The sequence below is a fragment of the Quercus robur genome, chromosome 12 (genome assembly GCF_932294415.1).
Source record: "Quercus robur chromosome 12, dhQueRobu3.1, whole genome shotgun sequence".
In the NCBI taxonomy this organism is placed as follows: Eukaryota; Viridiplantae; Streptophyta; class Magnoliopsida; order Fagales; family Fagaceae; genus Quercus; species Quercus robur.
Window position 1 is genome coordinate 18,940,848 of NC_065545.1, and position 24,761 is coordinate 18,965,608.

The 24,761-nt window shown below is 36.0% G+C and overlaps 2 protein-coding genes across 25 annotated transcripts in view; one reads left to right on the plus strand and one right to left on the minus strand.

Annotated features, from left to right (window-relative positions):
- Nucleotides 1–10,708, minus strand: part of LOC126708726 (putative disease resistance protein At4g10780) — a 109,922-nt gene extending 99,214 nt beyond the window's left edge. For 3 of the 10 annotated variants that reach the window (XM_050408611.1, XM_050408607.1, XM_050408616.1), the window contains exons 1-2: nucleotides 10,459–10,708; nucleotides 6,671–9,425 (exon numbers count right to left, since the gene is read on the minus strand). In XM_050408611.1, the coding sequence (XP_050264568.1) occupies nucleotides 6,671–9,415 (2,745 nt within the window). In that variant the 5' untranslated portion in view covers nucleotides 9,416–9,425; nucleotides 10,459–10,708. Of the gene's footprint in view, nucleotides 1–5,989; nucleotides 6,224–6,361; nucleotides 6,396–6,535; nucleotides 9,426–10,458 lie in introns of those variants that run through there. The other 7 variants (XM_050408615.1, XM_050408614.1, XR_007649246.1 and 4 more) reach the window with 6 other exon arrangements.
- The window catches only part of LOC126708729 (nodulin homeobox-like), a 95,010-nt gene that overhangs the window by 15,116 nt on the left and 55,133 nt on the right, over nucleotides 1–24,761 (plus strand). The window lies entirely within an intron of this gene.

Sequence of the window (24,761 nt, forward strand, 5' to 3'; positions counted from 1 at the left end):
GTAAAGATAACATATAACAAATGATTTAAAGCTTTTTAGTCGAGAGTGCACCTGAAATTTAATAAATTAAGTTGCACCTAGAGAAGAAAAAATAATGATAACCATCAAAGAACAGCCAATGCAGCTGCTAACTGGGTTACAAGTTCAGACAAAAGGATGTGTGGGCGCTTATGCAATTGGAAGCATTTGCACACTCACAGTTTATCTAGTTCACATTATCTCTAAAGCAGAAACAGAGAATGTTTGAATCCTTTCACAATTACTAAATGTAAAGAAACAGAGAAACTAAATAGAATTGGGAGAATTTCATTGATTGAAAATGAATTACAATGAAATGAATTGAATTAATAAACATCTACACATTACTCTGTTTATATACACAGAAAAATAACTAACTCAACTATTGGCGCCAAAATCAGTTATTTGAACTTTCTGGTGGCTGTACACGTGGCAAGCCTAAGTAACTAACTCCTAGATTTGTGGAACTAACTTCTTCAATGATCCTGGATGAAGAACTCATGATGTGGCATGGACTCAACCATTTCCAAGATTGCTGAGTTGATCTTGTCCTTTGATGCTAGCTTGGTAGTCTGATCAGTGCACACCTCATCAGCAAATGCTGCATTGACTGCTGCTCTTGTGGCTGAGCTAGTGCTTCCTTCATCAGTCCCAGCTGCACCACTAGCTAGCTGTGTGGCTTGAGATATGCAACACTTCTTTGCATTCTTAATACTCCCCCTCAAGAGTACAGCTCTTGCCTTTTGATCTTCCATACCAGTATGAGGATATTCCACATGAGAAGCAAAAATATTTATGACACTTAGTCTTCTAATTAGCCTTAAAAAACTCTCCACTCCCAAGGCCTTGGTAAACACATCTGCCAACTGATTCTTAGTCGAAACATGGAAGGTTTTGAGTGCACCCTCAAGGATCTTATTCCTTACAATATGGCAGTCAGCTTCTATGTGTTTTGACCTCTCATGGAACACTGGATTAGCTGCTATATGGATTGCTGCCTGGTTGTCACAGTACATCAGCACAAGTTGATCATGCTTGACATGTAAATCTTGTAGCAGATGCAAAATCCAAGTCAATTCACAGGTGGTGTTAGCCATAGCTCTATATTCAGCTTCTGCACTAGACCTAGACACTATGCTTTGCTTCTTAGATCTCCAAGACACTAAGGCATCACCAAGGAACACACAATAGCCTGTTAGAGACTTTCTTGTGTCAGGACACCCTGCCCAATCAGCATCACAGTATGCTTTTAGGTGTAGATCAGATTTTGTGGGAAAGAAAACACCTTGACCAGGTGTTCCTTTTATGTATTGAAGTATTCTAGAAGCTACTTTCATGTGTGGTGCTCTAGGCTGTGCTAAGAACTGGCTGAGTCTATGAACTGCATATGTGATATCTGGTCTGCTCAAGGTCAAGTACATAAGCTTCCCAATAAGCCTTCTATACTGTCCTGGATTAGTAAGTAAGTCTCCACTGCCTTTAGACAACTTCAGTTGCTGTTCCATTGAGGTTTGGACTGGTTTACACCCTGTCATACCAGTTTCTTCAAGCACTTCCAAGGCATACTTCCTCTGTGTTAAGCTGATCCCACTCTTGTTCCTTGCAATCTCTAAACCCAAGAAATACTTGAGTGATCCCAAGTCCTTAATACCAAACTTTTGATCAAGAATGGACTTGAGAGAGACAACACAGGCATGATCATTGCCAGTGATCACCATATCATCAACATAGACCAATAGAGCAGTGAACAAGGACCCTTTGCTGTGCACAAATAGGGAATGATCAGCCTGAGATTGAACAAAACCAAGCTCCTTTATTGTTGTTGATAGCTTAGTGTACCATTGCCTTGAAGCTTGTCTCAACCCATAAAGAGATTTAACTAATTTGCACACCCTAGGAGCAGTGGAAGAATCTGAAACACACTCCCCCTTACTGTGAAAACCAGGTGGCAATGTCATATAAACCTCTTCATCCAAATCTCCATGCAAAAAAGCATTGTTGATGTCCAATTGGTGCAAAGGCCATTGCTTGGCAGCAGCAAGAGCAATCAAGACCCTTACTGAAACTGTTTTAGCAACAGGAGAGAAGGTTTCAAGAAAATCAAGACCTTCCCTTTGAGTATACCCCTTTGCAACCAGCCTAGCTTTAAACCTTTCAACACTACCATCCGGGTTAAGCTTGACTTTATAAACCCATTTGCAGCCAATGGGGAGCTTACCAGGAGGCAATGTAGTCACATTCCAAGTATGATTCTGTTCAAGGGCCTGGATTTCTTTGTCCATGGCAGCCCTCCAAAGTGGATCTTGAACAGCTTGGGAAAAGTTTGTAGGCTCTTTAGGACTAGAAGTAACTGCCAGCAGATAAGAATGGTAGCATGGATCCAAATGAGAATATGTAAGACATTGATCAAGAGCATAAGGAGCACCAGGTGCAATGGCAGTACAAGCATAGTCCTGCAAATAAGCAGGAGGTCTGATATCCCTAGTAGACTTCCTTAGAGGCACTGGAGGCACTGAAGCAACTGGTGGTGATGAAGAAAGGACTGCATCAGAATGACACATCTATATAGGACTAGAAGAAGAGATAGGATTAGAAGACAAGACAATTGGAATATGCTGATGAGAAGAAGAAGGTGGATCAGTAAAATCCATGGAAGATGGTTCAGAAATGCTGACAGGAGTAACAAAATCAGCAACACCAGCTGAACAAGAAGCTTCCACAGCAGATGATAGAAAAGGATCTGCATGATGAGATGAAATAGAAGCAAAAGGGAAAGAATTTTCATGGAAAACCACATCTCTAGAAAGAAACACCTTGTTAGTAGACAAATCAAGAACCTTATACCCTTTAACCCCAAAAGGATATCCCAAGAAGACACACCTAACAGCTCTAGGGGCAAATTTAGACCTATGAGTTGAAAGAGTGGAAGCAAAACATAAGCAACCAAACACTTTAAGATGTGCATAGCTAGGTGGATAACCAAATAAAACTTCATAAGGAATCTGATTTGACAAAACAGATGAAGGGATTCTGTTGATTAAGTACACAGCAGCTAGTATAGCATGACCCCACAAATGCAAAGGTAAATGGGATTGAAACATGAGAGCTCTTGCCACATTTAAGATGTGTTGGTGCTTCCTCTCAACAATAGCATTTTGTTGAGGGGTTTCAACACAACTCAAATGATGCAAGATGCCCTTTTTTGCAAAAAAATCTTTCATGATGAATTCAGTCCCATTGTCAGACCTTAAAGTTTTAATTTTCTTACAAAATTGGGTCTCCACCATAGTGCAAAATTGTTCTAAAACAGATTGTGTTTGAGACTTATGTTTTAACAGATAAACCCAAGTGGTTCTAGAATAGTCATCAACAATGGTTAAAAAGTACTTGCAATGATCAATGGTAGAAACCGAGAAGGGTCCCCACAAATCACAATGAATCAACTCAAAACAAGATTTAGACAAATGAGAGCTTTTATTAAAGGGTAAACGTTTTTGTTTTGCAAGGGGGCAAATGTTACAATCAAGGGTCTCAGCAGAAATGAAACTAGGTACATCACTTGATTTTATTGAAGCCAATTTGGCATTTGACAGGTGGCCCAATCTGGAGTGCCAGATGTGAACCTGAGGACTATGGACAGAAGCAGCAACAGATGGTGAAGAAGTGTAGCTCTTGTCCAGCAAGTAAAGTCCATTGCTTTCTCTACCCAGACCAAGTGTGCTCCAATGAGCAAGGTCCTGGATAAAGCAAGAATGTCCAAGGAAAATAAGGCAACAAGCAGTGGACTTAACTAATTGACTGACAGAGATGAGATTGAAACTAAAAGATGGGACACAAAGAACATTGTGAAGTATAAGGTGTTCTGATATCTTCACAATGCCAACATGAGTAACAGAAGCAACTTCACCATTAGGTAAATTGACAAAGGTGTTTAGGGTAGCAGTGATAGTGGTGAAATATGCAATAGAATGGACCATATGATCTGTAGCCCCTGTGTCTATGACCCAATCAGTGGCACAAAAGACTTCCCTATCAACTACTTTAGCAGAAAAAATTGAATGCTTCAAGGAAGGAGAAAAATGAAGCAAAGGATTGATACCTGACATGGTGTCAACAAAAGTAGATTGAGCATAGTCTGAAGATGTCATATATGTGGAAGGCATACCAGTTGCAGCAGGTGAACCAGTAGCTCCAGAAAGCATGCTAGAGACAGCAGCACTTGTACTAACACTTGCAACATGGTGATTAGCACCTTGATCAGTCCCAGAATTGAATAGAGCAAGTAATTGTTCACACTGTGCCTTAGAAATAGGACACTGAACAGATGCATTAGAAGAAACCTCAACAGCTTGACCTTGAGGATATGAAACTTGGTTAGCATTGGAATTAGGCTTCCCTTTGTGCTTGTAACCTGGTGGATACCCGTGGAGCTTGTAACACTTGTCCATAGTATGTCCAAGCATGTTACAATGGGTACACAAAGGTCTTTCCTTCTTGAAGCCACCTTTATTTCCTGAATATCCCCTGGTATTGGCATACATTGCCACTGAATCAGGCTTAGGTGTGAAGGTAGAGCCATGGCCAATGCCTTTGTGAGATTCTTCTTGGAGAACCAGAGCATATACCTTGCTCATTGAAGGAAATGGTTCAAGCATGAGAATGTGACTCCTCACTGTCTCGAAACTCTCACTGAGTCCCATCAAGAACCTCATCACATAAGATTTCTCATGTGCAATGCTCAGAGTTTTCATTGCTCCACAAGAACAGGCTGGTAAAGGTTCATAATGAATCAATTGATCCCAAAGCTTCTTGAATTTAGAATAGTACTCAGTCGCTGATAATTGCCCCTGAGTTATCTGTGAAATCTCTTGCTGAAGATTATAAACCTTTGGTCCATTTCCTTGTGAAAACACACGCTGTAACTCCAGCCACATCTCCCTTGCAGTCTCACAGTACATGATGCCACTTGAAACATCATCATGCATAGAGTTGATCAACCAAGAAAGCACCATTGTGTTACAACTTTCCCAATCTTCATACAGAGGAGAATCATCTTCAGGCTTTACAATCTTGCCATTCACGAATCCTATCTTTTTCTTGGCAGTCAATGCTAGAACCATAGCCCTAGACCAAGATTGATAGTTCCTCATCCCCAAGAGTGGTTGAGTGACTAAGATATTTCCAGGATTCTCACTTGCACTAAGAAAGAAACGATTGGGAGAATTGATTTCTGTGTTAGACTGAGGAGCTTGGTGTGTGGATTGATTGTGCGTAGGATCAGAATCACTTCCTTCAGCAGAAGCCATTGATGATTTTCACGAAGCTTGAATGAAACTTCTAATGAAATTGGAAATGGAAGCGAGAGACAAGATTCAATATCAACAGAGATGAATTAAGATCTTGCAAATCAGAATTCAAGGAAACTCTTGAAGTAATCTCTGTTTGGCAAGCAAGAAAAGTTTGTAACAAGAAGCGAAGCTAGCACATGCTAGAGCTCTGATACCATGTAAAGAAACAGAGAAACTAAATAGAATTGGGAGAATTTCATTGATTGAAAATGAATTACAATGAAATGAATTGAATTAATAAACATCTACACATTACTCTGTTTATATACACAGAAAAATAACTAACTCAACTATTGGCGCCAAAATCAGTTATTTGAACTTTCTGGTGGCTGTACACGTGGCAAGCCTAAGTAACTAACTCCTAGATTTGTGGAACTAACTTCTTCAATGATCCTGGATGAAGAACTCATGATGTGGCATGGACTCAACCATTTCCAAGATTGCTGAGTTGATCTTGTCCTTTGATGCTAGCTTGGTAGTCTGATCAGTGCACACCTCATCAGCAAATGCTGCATTGACTGCTGCTCTTGTGGCTGAGCTAGTGCTTCCTTCATCAGTCCCAGCTGCACCACTAGCTAGCTGTGTGGCTTGAGATATGCAACACTTCTTTGCATTCTTAATACTAAACAAATAAACATGGAGTATCAATTTATTACAGAAGATCATCCCACTCAGCCAAAGAGAAGAACACATGTTCATAAATCATAACACAACAAAGTTCAAATAAAAAGCAAATCAGAACCAAAAGAGCTAAGAATTACACGGAAACACATTTGAGAGCCAAGTTCTAGTTGCGGGTCCACGCGGACCACGCCACACAATTATTTCTTGAGTCGGCTTTGGCTTGATGACGTATCCTATATCAAACCAACAACAAAAAATAAAATAAAATAAAATAATATATCAAACCAACAAAGAAAAGCAAACCAATGAAAACAAATTAATAGGAAGAATAATTAAAATGGATAGGCATGTATGTTCGGGGTTTGACTTACAGAGGAAGAGTCATGTGAATCTTGAGAACTACCGCTGCGGGGTGGTGTAAAGGGTACCAAAAGAAAAAGGAAAAAGAGATTAGAAAGAAAGCGAGGAGGAGGAGAAATGGATAACCAACAAATTGAATCGTTTCAAATAAAACAAAGATGTAAAGTGAAAAGAGAGAGTCATACCCATTTATCGAACTGACAGAGAGGTTCAAGGACCATCTTCATATCATGATTGTCCCATTCCAGCAATTCCCACCTTTCTTTCTCTATTTTGATTTGTAATGAAGAAGGCGGAGAAGATAGTTCTCCATCAATAAGGTGCAGAGAAAGAGGTAATCTCTTAAGCTTCGGACATTCGCGGATCTCAATAGAATTGAGAGAATCACAAAGTATTACATTACTGCTACTGCATATGGTCTTCAGCTCCGGTAAACACTTTAATCTCAATTCTCTCAATTGGGGGAATATTTTCACAATTTCTTTTGCTTCTTCTTCTTCAACTTCATCAGATGCTTCAGCCCCACCTATTATTTCCTCTAATTGTTTACAGCTAAAGACGTCAATCTGTTCCAGGTTGTCCAGCAGCAACCGAGGGGTGAAGAGCTTCTTTATATTCGGACAATGCAATATTGAAAATTGTTTGAGGCGGGAAAAGGTGCCGAGGGGGACGACCGGTGCTGGTGCGACTTTCTCTTCTCTAAACAGTCCCTTTAAATTATTCAATTTTACGAGATCTAGAATCTCAAGGCTTTGAAGAGAAAAGGTGTCAAAATAAGAATTAATGTATTCTATTTCTTCACACCCATTCAACCAAACACTCTTTTTCCAGTAGCCCTGACACAGACTGCCACGTTGAAAGTCCCAAATTATTAGGGCACGAACATCTTTTGGGAGTAGACATATATTGCAGTCACTTAAAATTACACTTTCGCCCAACTCGGCAACTCCCAGCTGGCTAGCTGGCTTTTTTTGATTCACGGCATATTTGTAATGGCTAGGTCCTCCCTCCTCTAAGGATTCAACATATGTATTGAAGCCTTTAACGCCATCAAATGTGCCTTCAAAACACTCTAATTTCTTCAACCTTACCATCTCCTCTCCATTAACATCTAAACCCCAAATAGGCAATTTGAGGACTTGGAGTTGACAGAGTTTGGGTAAAATCCCTGGTGGCATCATTTTATGGTTCATTCTATAACTCTCAACATTAAGGTATCTCAAATTGACCAACATTTCCAAACCATGAGGTATTTCTTCCAGTGATCGTACCGAAAGATCCAAACTCCTTAATGCTGTAAGCTTTGCTAATGAAGGCACACACTCTAAATCATAACTGTTAAGCCTCAATGAAGTAAGATGCTTCAAGTCAGAGACTGAATTTGGTAAAGATTCAAGCCCATCGCAATCTACATGAAGAACTCTGAGTCCATGCAAGTGCACAAAAAATGGATCCGGGATGATGTTTTCATATCCTCGTAGAAGCAAGGTCGAAAGCTTAGGACATTTTGGTGACACATAAGGAAATTTTGAACCACGTTTGCACATCAAAGAAACCTTTTCAACATCATTTCCCCATTCTTCTTCATTTGGAACATCTTCTAATACCAAGAACTTAGCACCTGCAATCTGGAGGGCCATGTCTCTTATTAGATCATGCATCTTCACAAAACGCCTTTTTTCTTCAAAAATATCTTCGATTATAAAATCTTTAGACCCACCTTCTAATAAGCAGGCATTTTCAAGCTTATTCAACAAAGTATGCCCCTGATCCAACTCTTCTTGCCTACTCTTCATGCTTTCTATTACTTTCTCACCAATCAAATGCTCTATCAACTCATCTCTGTAAATCTCATAGTCTTCAGGGTATAGTGCACAACACAAGAGACAATCTTGAAGTTTCTTATCTTTTAAGCGTTCATAACTGAATTGAAGCCTCTTCAATACTGGAGCATCTACATGTGCCGACCCTTTTGTTGATGTCCTCAACTCATTCAATGTGTTCCTCCACTCAAAAACATCAACTACATTTTTTAAACTTCCTGCTATTGTGATGATTGCAAGAGGCAAACGAGCACATTGTTTGACAACGCCTTCCACAACATCTTCTGGAATATTTGAAACATCACAGCCCACTGTTTTCAAGAACAAATCACGCGACTCTTTTATCGAAAGAAGCTCCACTTTAATAGTTTTACAATTCATTCCATCACAAACTTTAGCATCTCGAGTTGTCAATACCAATTTGCACCCATTTTCTGAAGTGGGCTCTGGGATCCCTATATTCTCCAGTGGAAATGCATTCCACAAATCATCTAGAATTAGCACACACTTCTTCATTTCTTTCAATGCTGCATACAGCTTGCCTGCCCTTGTTGTTTCATCCTCAGACTTTAAAGGATTTGGATGCAACATGCTGGCAATGGCATTTTGTAGTTTGATAACATCGAATGCCTTTGATACGGTAACCCAAATTACATGATTGAACTTGTCTTTCTCTTTTAACAGGCGATTATTGATTTTTTTCATGATAGTCGTTTTACCAACCCCTCCCATACCATAAACACCAATCATTCCACAATCTTCATCTAACAAGTGTTTCCAAATCTTTTCCGTTGTTATTTCAGCTGTACTCTCTCCCACTAATGCCCCAGTTGGCAATTCATCTCCATAGCTTACAGGTGGGTCAATTACTAAACTTTCACCGAAACCACAACTTTGATCAATTAATTCTGTCACTTCCTGTATCTTCTGGCAAGCAATTTTTCCTACATGCATACGTGAAAAATACTTCGCTCTTTCAGCCTCTTGTTCAGTGTTTTGTATTTCCACATTAATCGTATTTACCTTTTGGAGCCAAAATTCAACTTCTCTTTTTGGTTTCTTTCTTGGAAGAAGTTCTGCTCTCATTTTTGATTCAATGTCTGACTTTTTGCATTCTAAATCGTCTCGTTTTCTCTTGAGATTTTTCATATGTTCATCAACACTTCTGTGATACTTGTAATATTCACTAATCGGAGCCAATATCGTTTTTCCAAGCTCAAGAATTGCGCCTAACATCTCCATTAGCAAGTCCCTGTTTATTGTCAATTTGTATACATATGGACAACAAACATTTTGTCCATGTATACAAAGAGATAAGGAAAGAAAGCATTTTAGTTCCCTAATTTTGATTTGTTAAAAATAAATAGCCTAAGTGTTGATAGGGCACATAACGAGTCACACAAGTAGTATTGATTGTATTTTACTTTTATTTTAAAACATAAAATCTACAACGCAAAATAGAAAGGGAAAGATGAAGAATGAAAGAAACAAAATAATAGAAATCAAAGATATATCTAAACGGATCCAAGGATTGTTGATCATTACTCCCATACCCACCACCCTAACCAAAACCACTTCACTACCCCTCTCTCCTGGCTCTTAAGCCCATTGCGTATGGTATGGGAGAGTTGTTATTGAAAAATTTCAAATTTCACATATTGATATGCATTTGTAGCCACTATAAGTTATTGAAAAATCTTAAATTAGTGTGGCCAGAAAGTGGGAGGAGTTCCTATCTCATTGCTCAAATTGAAATCTCCTAAATCAAATTCACAGCAGATATAAATTTAGAAGGAGCCAAAATGTATGTAAAAAAGTGTTATAAGTTTTGTCTTTCCACTCCTTCCCTCCCCATTTCCTCTGTCTTCTGTCTATATTATCTTAAAAAAAAAAAAAACGGACCAGAACACTTTATAACTTGATATTACTTCTTGTTTTAGGAAGAACTGACTTTTCAATATGTTAAGAATAAATTGTCATACATTTTAATAACAATTTATTGTTACATCATTTAAAAAAATTGTTATTCATTAATTATAAAATGAGATTTTGAATAATCAAACACACATATATATTAAATTTGTTAGTGAACCCTTCATAATTTTTATATATGCATTTCAATATCAGGACAAGAAGTATGAGATCAGAAACTGGTTAGCATTTAAAAATAAATGAATAAATAAAAACTCATCCCAATTTATATGCACGAGCAATATCAGTGGGATGAGTTCTAGAAGACAAACTATTGGGAAATCAAATGAGACTAGAAAGAAGCAGCAGTATACCTGGACTATAGAAATGCCAATAAAATTGGCTTCAGTACCAATATTTCTTCAAAGATTCTGATTACAGTGGAAAAATAAGCCTTGAAGTAACCTCAAGAAGATAACCAAGATCAGCAAATTTCCTATCTAAATGCAATCTTTTTTTTCCCCTTTTTGTTTTGTAAAGAGAGAAGTTAGATTCAGAGTTGAAGACTCAATAAGTGAAGCTAAAGGTATTCAATGGGAAACTTGTTTTCCTGATGACTGAAGCATATGGTATAACTTCTTCATTCTAAAAAAAAAAAAAAAAAAAAAAAGTATAACTTCTTTCAGCCTCAATGATGGAGTAGGGACCACCATAGATTTGGATATAGTTTTGAACCAATTCGTCCAACCCACTTACTTGGAAATTAGGGACAAGTTCAGGAAAAAGTAAGTTTTTTCTTATTTTAATGTTGGGACTATTTAATTGCTTCCCTTATTTGCTATCACCTGTGAAGTTGTTCTTTCATGGGGCCATGCCTTCCATGTTGCACCACGTGCGGCAAGAATTTTTGTTGATCTGTATCTGGAAATGTCATCCTATCTTATTTTACCATCTTAAAAAACTATTTTATCAATTATACCATACCATTTTACAATACTTTCAACATTCCAACTTTTATTTTATAATACTACACACTAAAATAATAAAAATTATACAATAAAATAATAAACAAATTATCTATCTCTCCTTTCTCTCATCTCCGTCCCTGCCTTTCTGAGTCTCTGTCCCTCTCTCAACAACCAAATAGCCCAATCATCACCACCCCACCACCACCATGCCCACCACGCCACCATTGCCCACTGCCCACCAAAATCTCACCGGAACCAAAAACCCAAATTAAGGAAAAAAAAAAAAAAACTACCAGATCATTGCCACATCCAACCCATCTAAACCCAAAAGATAAAAATCAATCCATGCCTCATTGCAAAACACACACAAAACCCATCATTTGCAGGGATCTTAAGCAACCCATCACTACAAAACACACCGCCAACATTTTTGCAAAACCCATCAATGCAAAACCCATCGCTACAAATCTGAATATACAGATCACAAATTCAAAATTTTACACCACTAGACCCACGGCGCCACCAGATCCACGCCACCGCTAGACCCACGATGAACCCACGACCCACGCCAAAATAGCCCATCGTGAGAGAGAGATGTGATGAGAGAAAGAGAGAGAGAGAGAGAGAGAGAGAGAGGCCGTTGTGGAGAGAGAGGAGATAAGAAACAGAGAAGAGGAAATAAAGAGAGAGAGAGAGAGTCAGATATGTGAATAAAATAATATTTTTTGTTTTACAATTGAGCTACAGTGTATTGTAGCACAATTGCAAATTTTTTTGGCAATAGTCTACATTTACAAGTTCGGATGTAATGGGGTTTTTGGGCTTTTATGCTAAATTGAACCAACATATGGCATATACCATTCCCAATGTGAATGCTCTTATAGATATAAGCCTCTCGTTCCATTTCAGTTCTTATAAAATAATTATTATAACAAATATATGTATATATATATATATATATATATATTACCCTTATTTCCTGTATATAATTGTAGCTTCTATACGAAATTTGTGAGGTCCCTTTGTGTCCTCTACTCCTCTTACCCAAACTGTTTGATGCTCTATCTTTGGTCTCAAAATAAATAAATAAATAAATAAAACATTATTTATATTTTGGGTATTTCCAGCGCATAGACAACAAATGCTATAGAGGTTGAAGGACATTTTTGTCATCTTCGTAGATGCATGCACTTGACCTTGAATCACAATTTTGAAATTTGATTTTAGAAGGCAAACTACTGGGAAAACGAATGAGATTAGAAAGAAGTGGCAGTATCCTGGATTGTAGAAATAGCAATATAATTGGCTTGAGTACCCGATATTTCTTCAAAGATACTGATTATAATGGAAAAATAAGCCTTAAAGTAACACAAAGAAGATCACAAAGAAGATAACAAAGATCATCGAATCTCCAATCTAAATGCAAATTTTTTTTCTTTCTTTCTTAGATTCAGAGTAGAAGACTCAATGAGTGAAGTCAAAGAAAGGCATTCAAATGGGAAAGGAAATGGGAAATTTGCCTTTCTGATGACTGAAGAAAATAAGAAATTGGCAAGTCAAGAGAAACTTTGTAAGAACATGCCAAGAAAACACTTCCAACTTTCCACTTTGGATTTCTTTTTCTTCCTTTCACTTTAATGGCCTGTTGTTGTTCGGAAGTTTGGAGAGGGAGGAGAGTAGAGGGGAAAAGAGTAGTGGGGAGTAGAGTAAAGAGTAATGGTTACCCTCCACCTTATTTGGATGTTTTTAAAATTAGTAAGGGAGAATGAAGTAATTAGTCATTTCTCTTGTTTGAATATTTTAAAAATTAGAATGGAAAGGAAAGGAAATTATTTAAATAGACAAATTTACCCCTATTTGAAAATGGACTTACAACATTGGTCTATAATTAATTTGTTAGATTAAATAATTATTTAATCAACATTCTCATTTCACCAAATACCACTAATAAAAGAATAAAACCACTATTAACTATTATAAAAAAAAATTTATTACCTTAAAAAAGTTATAATAAAAATATATTTTCTTTATTAATGGAAAATTTCAAGAAGCTTCACATAGGAAGCTCGGTGCTATCTTCAGCTCCCTCGGCTCCTCCTTCTCCGACGAGGACGAGCTCTGCCACATCATGGACGAGCTCGACTCCGACCACAACAGCTTCATTTCCCTGATTGAGTTCGCCGCCTTCTGCTGCTCTAGCTCTGAAGATGGCGGATCCTCCGAGCTCCGCGATGCATTCAAGCTCTACGATCTGTCGATTCTGATGGGCATTGAACGACGTGTGAGAACCGAGAGAGCGTGGAGAAATGGCAGAGGCAGAGGCGGAGTTTAGAGCGCCTGCCTTCACACCTTGCCGATGCTCTTCTCCATCGCCTCATCCACCATCGTCTCCTCTTTCCTTCATTACTCGAGTACCTCCTCTTCTTTCAAAATTTTGAATAATTTGAGTTTTCACTGAATGAATTTGATGATGAGCTCTGAAATTTTATCTTGATGTGTGTGGTTATTTGAATCTGGACTCAGTGAGGGAAGAGATAATTGAGAATTTCACTGTATCTTTAATCATTTTCTTGGCAACCAAACAGATCATTACGTTAGTGTTTAATTTTCTCAGGAAACAAACAAAGATTATTTATATAATCGGTTTGTAATTTTGTTAATTTAGAAAGGGTAAATTGGAGAATTCATTTGGTGAATAATTTATTTACTCTACTCTCTCTCCAAATCTCTCCAATTTGAGGGAATTAAAAATGAGGGGTTAGAAGTAGTTGAAACCCTTTCAAATCCCTCTCCCTCATTCTTTAAAAAATTTCCAAATAAGGTAATTGAATTACTCTCCCTTCCTTTACTCTACTGTCCCTCCTTTTTTAAACTTCCAAACAAGCCATAAATTCTGTCAGTAGATCATTATTGGGGGTTAACGCTTGTGATTATTTCGGTTCTCTTCTCCCAAGTCTTGGAGTCCGTTTGGTAACAGATTTTTAGTAACGTTGTTTAAGTGTTATGAAAATACGTATGAGTTAAATGGTATTATGATGTTTAAATACTGAAAACTGTTATTTAAATAACATTTACAAACACCTGTAAAATGTGCTCCCCCCTAGATCGAGGGTTTTACATGGGGTCGCCACTTATTTAATTTTAAAAGGAAAAACAAGAAAACCTTTAATGAAAAATACTTCTGTATTATTAATGTATATGACAATTTACATCGAATTTTGTAACAAAAATTTACAATGCCTTTTGTCCTAGGTACAATCTAAGAAAAGTAAATTACATTGCTTTATTTCCTAGTTACATTCTAAAAAAGGTAAAATTGTATATACAAAAAAAAAAAAATGTCTAGAACCCTTGATCTTGGTTCGGAGGCTAATTTACGAGATGGGAAGGGATTAAGCACCCATCTCGCCCGGTAAAACCGGTCTCCTAGGTTAAGGTGGCCAATGTCATGTCATGTCAAACAAATACAAAGAATATGTCATATAAACATGTGATTTGCAAGAAGTGTAAATAAATATATGTTAGAGGAATTTGACATGAAGAGAAAAAAAAAATAAATAAAACTTGTTAGATAACAAAAAAATGAAGGTAATGGCATGTTCATCCAAGATATCAATATAAATAAAGAATTCCTAGCCTAGACATGTTCATCTAAGCATGTGAGGGAAAACAAAATTGTCATGTGATTTGACATCAACATAATTGCAAAAAGAAGCAAATAAAAATAAAACCTTTAAGCATATTTGATCATCCAAGCAATTATGAAGAGAAGTAAAAGAAAAACCCTAGACATGTTTTTCTAGGCAAAATCAAAATACTTTGACATGTTTGTTCAAGCATTTAAAAATGTAAAACAACTACCTAAACATGTTCATCTAAGTATTAAAGAGAAAGTTGTGTTTTAGCCTAGAAGCGCTCATCTAAGCATTCAAAAGAAAATTGTGTATTGGCCTAGAAATGTTCATCTAAGCATGTAAGAGAAAACCAATAAAACATAGGCATGTTCATCCAAGCATAGCATAAAAGAAGTGAATAATGATTTGTAAGCATTTATTCTAGCATGTATAAAGAATAAAAAAAAGTTAACTACTTACCAGCATAAATTAAAAGGGGAAATGATCACCTAAAGGGCTAAGGAGAAAGCAAGGAAGTACTCAACTACAATCAAAGTAAGAACAATGGTTGCTCAATAGCTTTTTTTCCTGCTTTCTCACTAGCTCTCTAGAGGGAATTCCGGGTCCAGAGAATGGAAGAGGTCTTCTCTATTTATAGGGGAAGGGATGGCTTAGCTTTAAAGCTAAGTTATTAGCTTTTTTCTGAAGCTAAGGGAGGAGATAACCTGTTTAAATGAGCTGGGGACGGATTTGGTGTTGATCCCCATTCAAATTTTGAAATGATGCTGCACCTGCTTCGTATTTTGGCTCCAATTTTCCGCTCAAAATTCCAATTGATTCATGATGGGTGTTTTTTGTAAGGAAATTCAATTATCTACAACTTTTTCAGAAATAGAGAAAGCCAAATTTCCACGTTATCCATGCCAAAAATGTGTTTCAAATTGCTGCCGAAAATAGTAACGTCTTTTGAGTATTTTTGAATTTTTTCATAGGCTGTATCTGTTTCTTTACCCATTTTATTTTTCAAAAATATTTCTTCTGAAACAAAGGGAAAGGATAAGTCTATTATATAGGCTTGAACAGATTTGACGTTGAACTCATTTGAAATTTTGAGAGAAAATTGAAGATAATACTGAATTTGTGTTGTCTTCTGCACCTGTTTCGTATTTTGGCCATAACTTGCTGCTCAAAATTCCAATTGATTCGAGATTGATGTTTTTTGAAAGGAAATTTAATTCTCTACAACTTTTATAGAAATAGAGAAATCCAAATTTCAACGTTTTTCTGACCAAAAATGCGATTCAAGTTACTGCTGAAGATAATGACGTTTTTTCAGCATTTTTTCTTTTTCTTTTTTTTTTTTGAATTTTTCATGGATCATATCTCTGGAATTTTTTTCAAAAGAGCAGATAAGATGCCATAAATAAAACATTTTTTTATTATTTTCTTTATAAAAATGAAATAAAATGCAATTCAATCAAAAATCACACTTGATTAATTTTAAATTAATTCTTGTGAGAACCAATCAAAATTAAGTGTTTAGAATGGGACGCAATCAGGCCTATCGTGTAGGCAAGTCATGATCATTGAAAATTGTTTGTATGATAACTTTTGATCTGGTGATCCGATCAAAACCCATGACATACCATTATGATCGTTAGAACATCAAGATTTGTTTTGTATCACAAATCTAAAGATCTACAGGTTGATTAAATGCAAGTTGTAAAATGGGGTGTCTACAACACCCCCTTACCTTCTTCTCAACTTTTAACTCTCTCTCTTCTCAACTTTTAACTCTCTCTCTCTCTCTCTCTCTCTCTCTCTCTCACACACACACACACACACACACACACACACACACACACACACACACACACACACAGGGACCTTTAACTTTTTGACTTTTGTGTCCAAATTATCCAAAGTGCTGTCGGGCAGGTTTTTTATTTTGTTTTTTTTTATGTTTTCATTTTTATTTTTATAATTTTAAACATTCAGCTTATTTGAAATGGGAAGTTGCAAGCATTATTGAACTTCCGTGTACAGTGTACTCCTACGTATCACATCTCTCAAATTTCATAGTTCATGCATCTTATGCAACCCTGACCCCTCCTCCTTGGCCACCCAAAATTCCCTCCTCCCAAAGAGTCGCTCAGATTTGTTAGGAAAGCATCACAATGCGCATGAAAGGAAGTTCATGAATTGAGCACTATCAGGAACAGAGTCTTACTCTTCTAGTTTGGACAACAAAAATAAATGGTTTAATACCCTATAAATCTCTTTGGATTGAGGGTGTGATCCATCAGCGACTAAAAATTCAAAAAACTCACCCTCTACCTCTATCAATCCACTACCAGGAGTTTTCTTGACACCCCTCCTCACTCATCATATTTTTAACCATCCTTACATCAACCTATCTTCCCTCATGAGCACAAATATCTGCAAGCAATGAATATATACCACTATCTTTAGGATCCAAGTCTAAAAGTTAAATGGTCTGTTTAGATTGAGGGGGAATAAAGGGAGTAGAGTATTATATCACATGACACAATTTAATGAAATCTCTCTCTCAATATGTGAGACTCACATGTGTGAACTTACACATATTGTGAGAAAGATGTATTAAATCGTCTTATAAGATAATTTTACTTTAGTTAAATTACAAATTATACCCTCTAATTTTGCGAAAAATTCAATTCAATCCTAGAACTTTAATTACAATCAATATAATCTCCTAACTCTGAACTTTATTCAATTTAGTCATTCCGTTGAGATTCGTCAAAAATGAGCAATTAGTGTTCCAAAAACATCACAGTTTGGATTTTTAAAATTTTCTTTAATTAAAAATTTTCATTCAAATTAATAAAGAATATTTTAAAAATAAAATAAAAACATAAATTTAAATCTATTATCCTTCTCCTCCGTCTATCAGGGCAAGCATCCTTTCTTTCTTGATTTGATCCATTTAGAGTCAACCATAACAAAAAAAATCTTAGAAAACAAATCTTGGCAAAGCCAATCAATTAGCTGACCGAGTGGGCAGGGCTATAAAGCTTGCTGGGCTGAGAATTGATCAATTAGCTGATCAATTTTATTTTATTTTATTTGTTTTTAAGAAACAAACACACATTCACGTGAGAGAATGAATGAGATTTTAACATATAAACACACCATAAACTCCATTAAAAAATCATAGCAATTTTTCTAATTTTAGTTACAAAAAGACACAAAGGAGACTATCTTCATGTCGTTTTTCTTGTTACCAAAATTTGTGTATTTGTTTGTGTTGTGGGTTTTATAATTTTTGTTTAAATTCTTTTTTAATCTTTAATTACAATCTCCCTTTTTTTTAGTTTTAAAAAATTTAAAAAAAAAAATCGAAACTACGCCATTTTTGAGATTGGGACAATAACGACCAATACAGTTCCACAAACACTAACAAGAAAACTAAATTAAATAAAGTTCATAGTTGAAGAACTAAATTGAATGAAATTGAAGTTACGAGACTGAATTGAATTTTAGACAAAATTAGAAGATATAATTTATAATTTAACCTTAAAAAAAAAAACTTTGGGTTTGCTTTTTTTCCCTTCCCGTTTAACAATTTGTGTGTTGTGATTGGTTGATTTAACTTTGGATTCTCTTTTTTTCCTCAACTTCAACTTCCATTTCTCAGATCTTTTCATCAGGAACCTGGGGTTACCCCTAGATATAAAAGCTTTTGAATAAATTATAATTTATCTTAGTCTAGGTTGATCATATCATAATTTATTACATAAAATAAGGTTTCGTTAAAAATAGTAAGTACTATTTCACTCGTGAGATATATGTACAATTTTATGGGTGCAACTTGTGAAAGAAATCTTGAAGTGCACAAGAAAATAAATATACCTACAACTAATGTTGTCCAAGTAATTTGTAGAGAAAATCTCATTGCAAAATAATGTGAATTATAACAGAATTCTTGCCCACAACTTCAAAACTCTATGATGTAGAACACGTGGCTTTATATGGCCGGACTATGGATCTCTTTAATTTTTGTTCTCCTTAATACTTCTTCAATCGAGGTAGTATATGGTGTTTGCGGTGCATGCATCTTCTCTCTCACATGAGGGTGGATCCCACAAGTGTGAGGTCCACCCTCTCTTGTGGGGTCCACCCTCATGTGAGAGGGAAGATGCATGCATCGGAAACACCATGTATTTTCTCCCTTCAATCAAGGAGTGTCTATTCACCAAATAATGTATATTGATCAGATAATGTTTTTAAGTGATTATTCATAAATAAACCTCTAATAGAATGAATCCTTATGTATAAGACTATCACTCATATTATAAATATCCCGTATAGGATTGAATTTTATGGGTGCAGTGTAACATTTCAAGAATATAGCCTTTGCATTTTTGGGGGCTTTCTTTTTTTTGGGGGGGGGGGGGGGGGGGGCGCAGTTTAAAAGATGATCACGTCTTTAGATTTCATTGTTGTAGGATTCTGCTACTTGCTCTCTCTCTCTCTCTCAAATGATATTCACTGTATGAGTAGTATGCATTTTTTATATTTTAGGCCTTTTACCATTACATTATACATCTACAAATGGAGCTGACCCCAATTTTTTTAGAATTAAGATTTAGTTTAATTGAATTGAGTTATCATGTTAGCTATATCTATGGTAGTTTGGTAGATGTAGGAGCTGTAGTGCAAATAGGTACAACTTGGTTGATCTGTCATCTCATGTGAACTTGTGCAAGGATCTGTTCATCAACTTCTGTGTAAGCAGGGATGTTGGAAGGGATGGTTTGATATTTATCAGGAAATTGTGTCCATCAGAATTTATAAGAACTGTCAGTGAAAAGAAATTCTCCATCTATTGAGGATGGAGCATAATTATTTGTTGGTATGTCAATTGTTGTTGTTGTTGTTGTTTTTTTTTTTTTTTTTTTTCAAATTTTAATTATTGGAGGCAAACTTGGAACACACTTTTAAAATATATGAGATCTTGCCAATTCCATTGTGATTTTTCATTTAGCCCTTGATCTCATGCTTGAAAAAAGAGATAACAATTCCCAAGAGCCTTGTTGCTCAATTGACACTTTCTGGCATTTCCAACAAACATTTTTTAGGGTTCAAATCTCCCCTCTACCATTATTGTAACGATTGAATTATTTAAAAAAAAAATGGTAATAGTTTTTAAATGTTTCTCACGATTTTGTATATTCCATCAATTAAGAAGTTCTTAGCAATCACTAGGATGGTCATTCACGATTTTGTATATTCCATCAATTTAGAAGTTCCCAACAATCACTGGATTGGTCATATAGATGTTATCTGATGGTTTTTATCCAACTTGGGATAAGATCCTCTCCCATTTATATCCTCTAAAGTCCTCCAATTTTTGTATTTGAGAGAAACAAATCATAAGAATATTCTAAAAAATTACTAGAGGTGGTAGCTTGTAGGTTTTCATACATTTTTCTTATTATTATTATTATTATAATATAACCGAAACCTCTAAAACTCTTACATTTTTTCACGTCAGTACAATATTTAATTAAAATTATCATTTTATTTAAATAGAATTATTTTTGTTTAGTCTAAATTTAACAAGCAGTGAAATTCTATCTCTCTAACAAGTCCAACTTAAACTCAAACTCATCATTATTATTTTTTTAAAACAAAATTATTTTTGTTTAATTAAAACTTAACAGGGAGTTAAACTCTATCTCTCTAACAAGTCCAACTTAAACTAAAATTCAAACATTGATAATTTATCTCCAAATTTGTGAGGTTAATTATGAGCTGATGACACTTGATTACAGTGATAAGCTTGAAGGTATGAAGGTGGTTTAGAGGTTCTGGTGGATCTTCTAGCAAAATGAGGAACATAATTAAGAAGATATGATGCACTAGGAGAATGGCTAGGTACAACAGATGTAGTAGACTCAGTGAGTGCATCCGATGCATCAAGTGCGTCAGGAAAATCTTGAGTTTCCTTATCAGGATCATGATGAACTTGGATGATGGTGTCATCAGAAACTGATGAAGAAGGAGAAAAGGCAGTGGATAAAGGAAAATCAGAGAAAGTAGGTGAAGGAATAGAGGGTAGGATAGGTAAGGGAATCAAATCAACAGACTCAATAGTTGTCCCTTTTGAAAAAGGGAAGACAATCTCATGAAATACTACATCCCTAGAGATAAAAACAAAATGTGATTCAAGGTCAAAGAGTTTGTACCCTTTGACATTAAAGGGTTAGCCTAGAAAGACAAATTTCCTAGCTCTAGGAGAGAACTTATGCTTGTGAGGATTGGTATTGGTGGCATAGCAAAGACAACCAAAGGTTCTAAGGTGAGAATAGGAAGGAACTTTATTGAAAAGGAGCTCATAAGGTGTTTTGTTATTTAGAAGAGGAGAGGGAAGCCTATTTATCAAATGAACAACAGTGAGAACACAGTCACCCTAAAAGGCTAAAGGAACATTAGATTGTATTTGTAATGCCCTAGTTGTGGCAAGTATGTGCTGATGCTTCCTTTCCACAATTGAATTTTGTTGTGGAGTATAAATACAACTTTGCTGATGAATAGTGTCATTTGAATTATAAAAATCAGGCATATTAAATTCAAGGGCATTATCAGATCTAATGGATTTGATTTTAGTTCCAAATTGAGTTAGGACTATATTGTAGAAGAAACAATTATGGCCCTAACATCAGATTTATTGCCCTTGAAGCATCATCAAACATAGTGAGAAAAAATCTATGACCATCAAATACTAAAACAGAAAAGGGTCCCCAAACATCCATATGCACAAGATCAAAAGAATGAGAAGATCTTTTATTATCAAAAGGGAAAGGAAGCCTCTTTTGTTTTGCCAAAGGGCAAACAGTACAAGACTTAGTACAACAATGTTGAAGAAAGGGAAAAACATGACTTAGGGAATGAACTTTTACATCAGAGGGGTGTCCTAGTCTTGAATGCCAAAGAGAAAACAGATTATTTTGAAGAGTAGAAGAACAAAAACCAGTAAAAGACTTGAAATTGTGCTTGGAGAGAAAATCAGCAAGGGAGTTAATGGCTTGAGATATGCTTGAATCTTGTAACAAGTATAAACCATCATGCATTTGGCCCATTCCAATCATTCTCCAACTGGTAAGGTCCTATATAAAGCAAAATTTGGATAGAAAAACAAGGCAAAAGGGCTGTGATTTAGTTAAAGCACTAACTGATAAAAGATTGAAAGTGAATGAGGGGACACAAAGGACATTTGTAAGAGTAATGTGAGATGAAAGTTGTATGGTTCCAATGTGAGTTACAACAGCAGCTTACCCATTAGGCAATTCAACCATAATGTGTGAAATTTCAGTATAAGGAGTTAACAATTGTATGGAACAAACTATGTGATTACTTGCACCAATGTCAATCACTCAAGTTTTAAGTCCATAAGCTCTCCTATTGACAATTTTAGCAAAAAATACTGAATGCTTAAAATTGATAGAGGTATCTACAACTGCATTTGTTGGTAAAGCCACTACATTAGCAACATGTGGTTCTGGACCTTGTGGAAGTTGCTGAGTAGAGCATGAACCAATCAAGGCCAAGAGTTGGTGATATTGATCATGAGTAAAAGCTGGAGCATGAGAAGCAACAACAGCTGAGGTGAAATCTACAGTGGCATGAGGAACATTGCCTTGAAGCAGCTCAAGATTTGATGAAACCTGATGAGCTGAGGCATTCTTGTTGTTCTTGAACTTAAAACCTGGAGGAAAACCATGCAATTTGTAACATTTATCCACTGTATGACCCAATTTTCTACAATGAGTGCAAAAAGGTCTCTCCTTTCCTTTGGCATTGTGACCAGAAGTAGCAAAATTCTGTGATTTGGTGGCTAAGGTAGTTGATTCAACCCTGATTGAATTTCTCACAGACCTTTGCATCTCTTCTTGAATGAACAAGGAGTATGCTTTTTTGATTGAAGGGAGTGGATCCATTAGAAGTATTTGAGTCTTCACTTGAGAGAAAGATTCACCGAGTCTCATAAGGAACTTCATCACTGACTCCTTTGCTTGAAGATTTGCAAGTCTTTGGTTAATGCCACAAACACACTTTCCACATGTGCACAAAGTAAAGGGACTGAAATTCTGTAGCTGATCCCATAGCACCTTCAACTAAGTGAAATAGTCAGTAATGGATTGTTCTCCTTGATGAAGCTTAGCAATTCGCTTCTGAATATTGAACACCTTAGGTTCATTTCCTTGACGGAAAGCATCTTTGAGATCGGTCCAAATCTCTAGGGTTGTGACTTTGTATATGATACTTGCTTGGATTTTGGGAGAAACTGAATTGATGATCCAAGCTCCAACCATATTGTCAGCTTGGATCCAAACTTGAACAGCTGAAGGAGAATCCACCAATGGTAAGGAAATGGTTAAAGAACCATCTATAAAACCAAGCTTGTTCTTGGCAATGAGTGATTTTCTCACGGACCTTGCCCAAGTAGGGTAGTTCTCACCTCCAATTTAAGGTTGAGAAGTGAGCACAGCACCAGGATTCTCTCCGTGATGCAAGAACATAGGATCATTTGGATTGTATGAATCTTGTGGTGGAGATGAAGTTTCTGAGGAAGTGTTTGCTGCTGCAGCAGCCATAGAAGAGCTTAAGGAAGCTTTACAAAGATCAACAATGGCATCGAAAGAAGGGAAATTGAAGAAGAAGAAAAGGAAATCAGTAGAAAATTACCAAATTGAAAGAACCTCATTTCATAAATTTCTAGAGGATTGCTCTGATACCATGTGAGAAATTTCCAATTTGGTAAAACTGATTTCTTGATTTGCATTAATAGAGTTTAAGGCTTTATATACAAATCGAGATACACACTTTGTAACTAACTTAACAAACTCTTAAACCTGCTACAGTAAATAACTAACCAAGACATGTGTGAATTAAAACTAACAAACACTGCTAAACTAGAAGAAAACTACACTGCCGTTTATGCAGCTTGTTATTCAACTTCACTCTTTTGTCTTGGCAACTCGATGCTCCTTGCTTTTGGCAACTTGATGCTTGATTCCCTGAAGACTATGTTTGTGCAATCTGCCTGGATGAATGCAATTCCACCTGTTCTGTAACTGATCCCTTAGCTGTAGAAGTTGATTCTTCAAGTTGCTTCACTACAACTTTCTTGCCTTGGCTTTGATAATGCTAGTCTAAAAGAGAAACAAAAGTTAAAATGAGTAATTACCTTTGAACTATGAGCACATCGATCATTAGTGAGCTACATGTGGTTTCAAAACCACTTAGACCACTATTTGTCAACCTCAGAGTCCGATATCTCACAGATGATCAATTAATCAGTTGTGTTGTAGAAGAACCGTAAAATGAAGGGCATATAAAGCTATGAAAATACTCTTCATTTGTTAAGGTCTTGTATACAGGTGGGCTTCCTGACTTTATAAGCTTCTCAGCTAGTCCAACGTCCATTGATGAATTGGGATAGCAGAAGGTAACCATTAACAGCCTTTGTTTTTTACTTGTTCACCACTTCTCTATGATCTGGGGCTTCGTAACTCCCATTGCTCATAATCTGCTTAATCTAAGTAAATGTTATGAATTTGTTACCTAAGTTTACCTTGCATTTATACTTTTTCTACTGCAATTAATCTTATAGTCTGCTATCTTCAAATAATTCGGGTGTGGTTATATTTTTCAACAAAGTACTTTGCTCACCGTAAGGTATTCTTCTCCCATTTCTCTCTTTTTCAATTCGCTTCATTGCTGTTTTGGGTTATTTTTCTACCATAAAAATTCAAGATTTGATTTTTCTACTTCTAAAATACGTTTTTTATCATAAAAATCTCATATCTGATTTTTTGCCGTCTCAAATGTGTTTTTCAGTTTTCACGACTACTTTTTCATTAACCATTAAATTAAATTTATATATTGTTACATCGTTTAAATAAACTAGCCGTGAGTCCACGTGATACCTGGGAATACACACACACACACATATATATATATATATATATATATAATTGGGTGTAATATATTAAAAGTAACACTTACTTCAAGTATTGTCAATTTTTAAAAAGACAAAACTTAGGTACA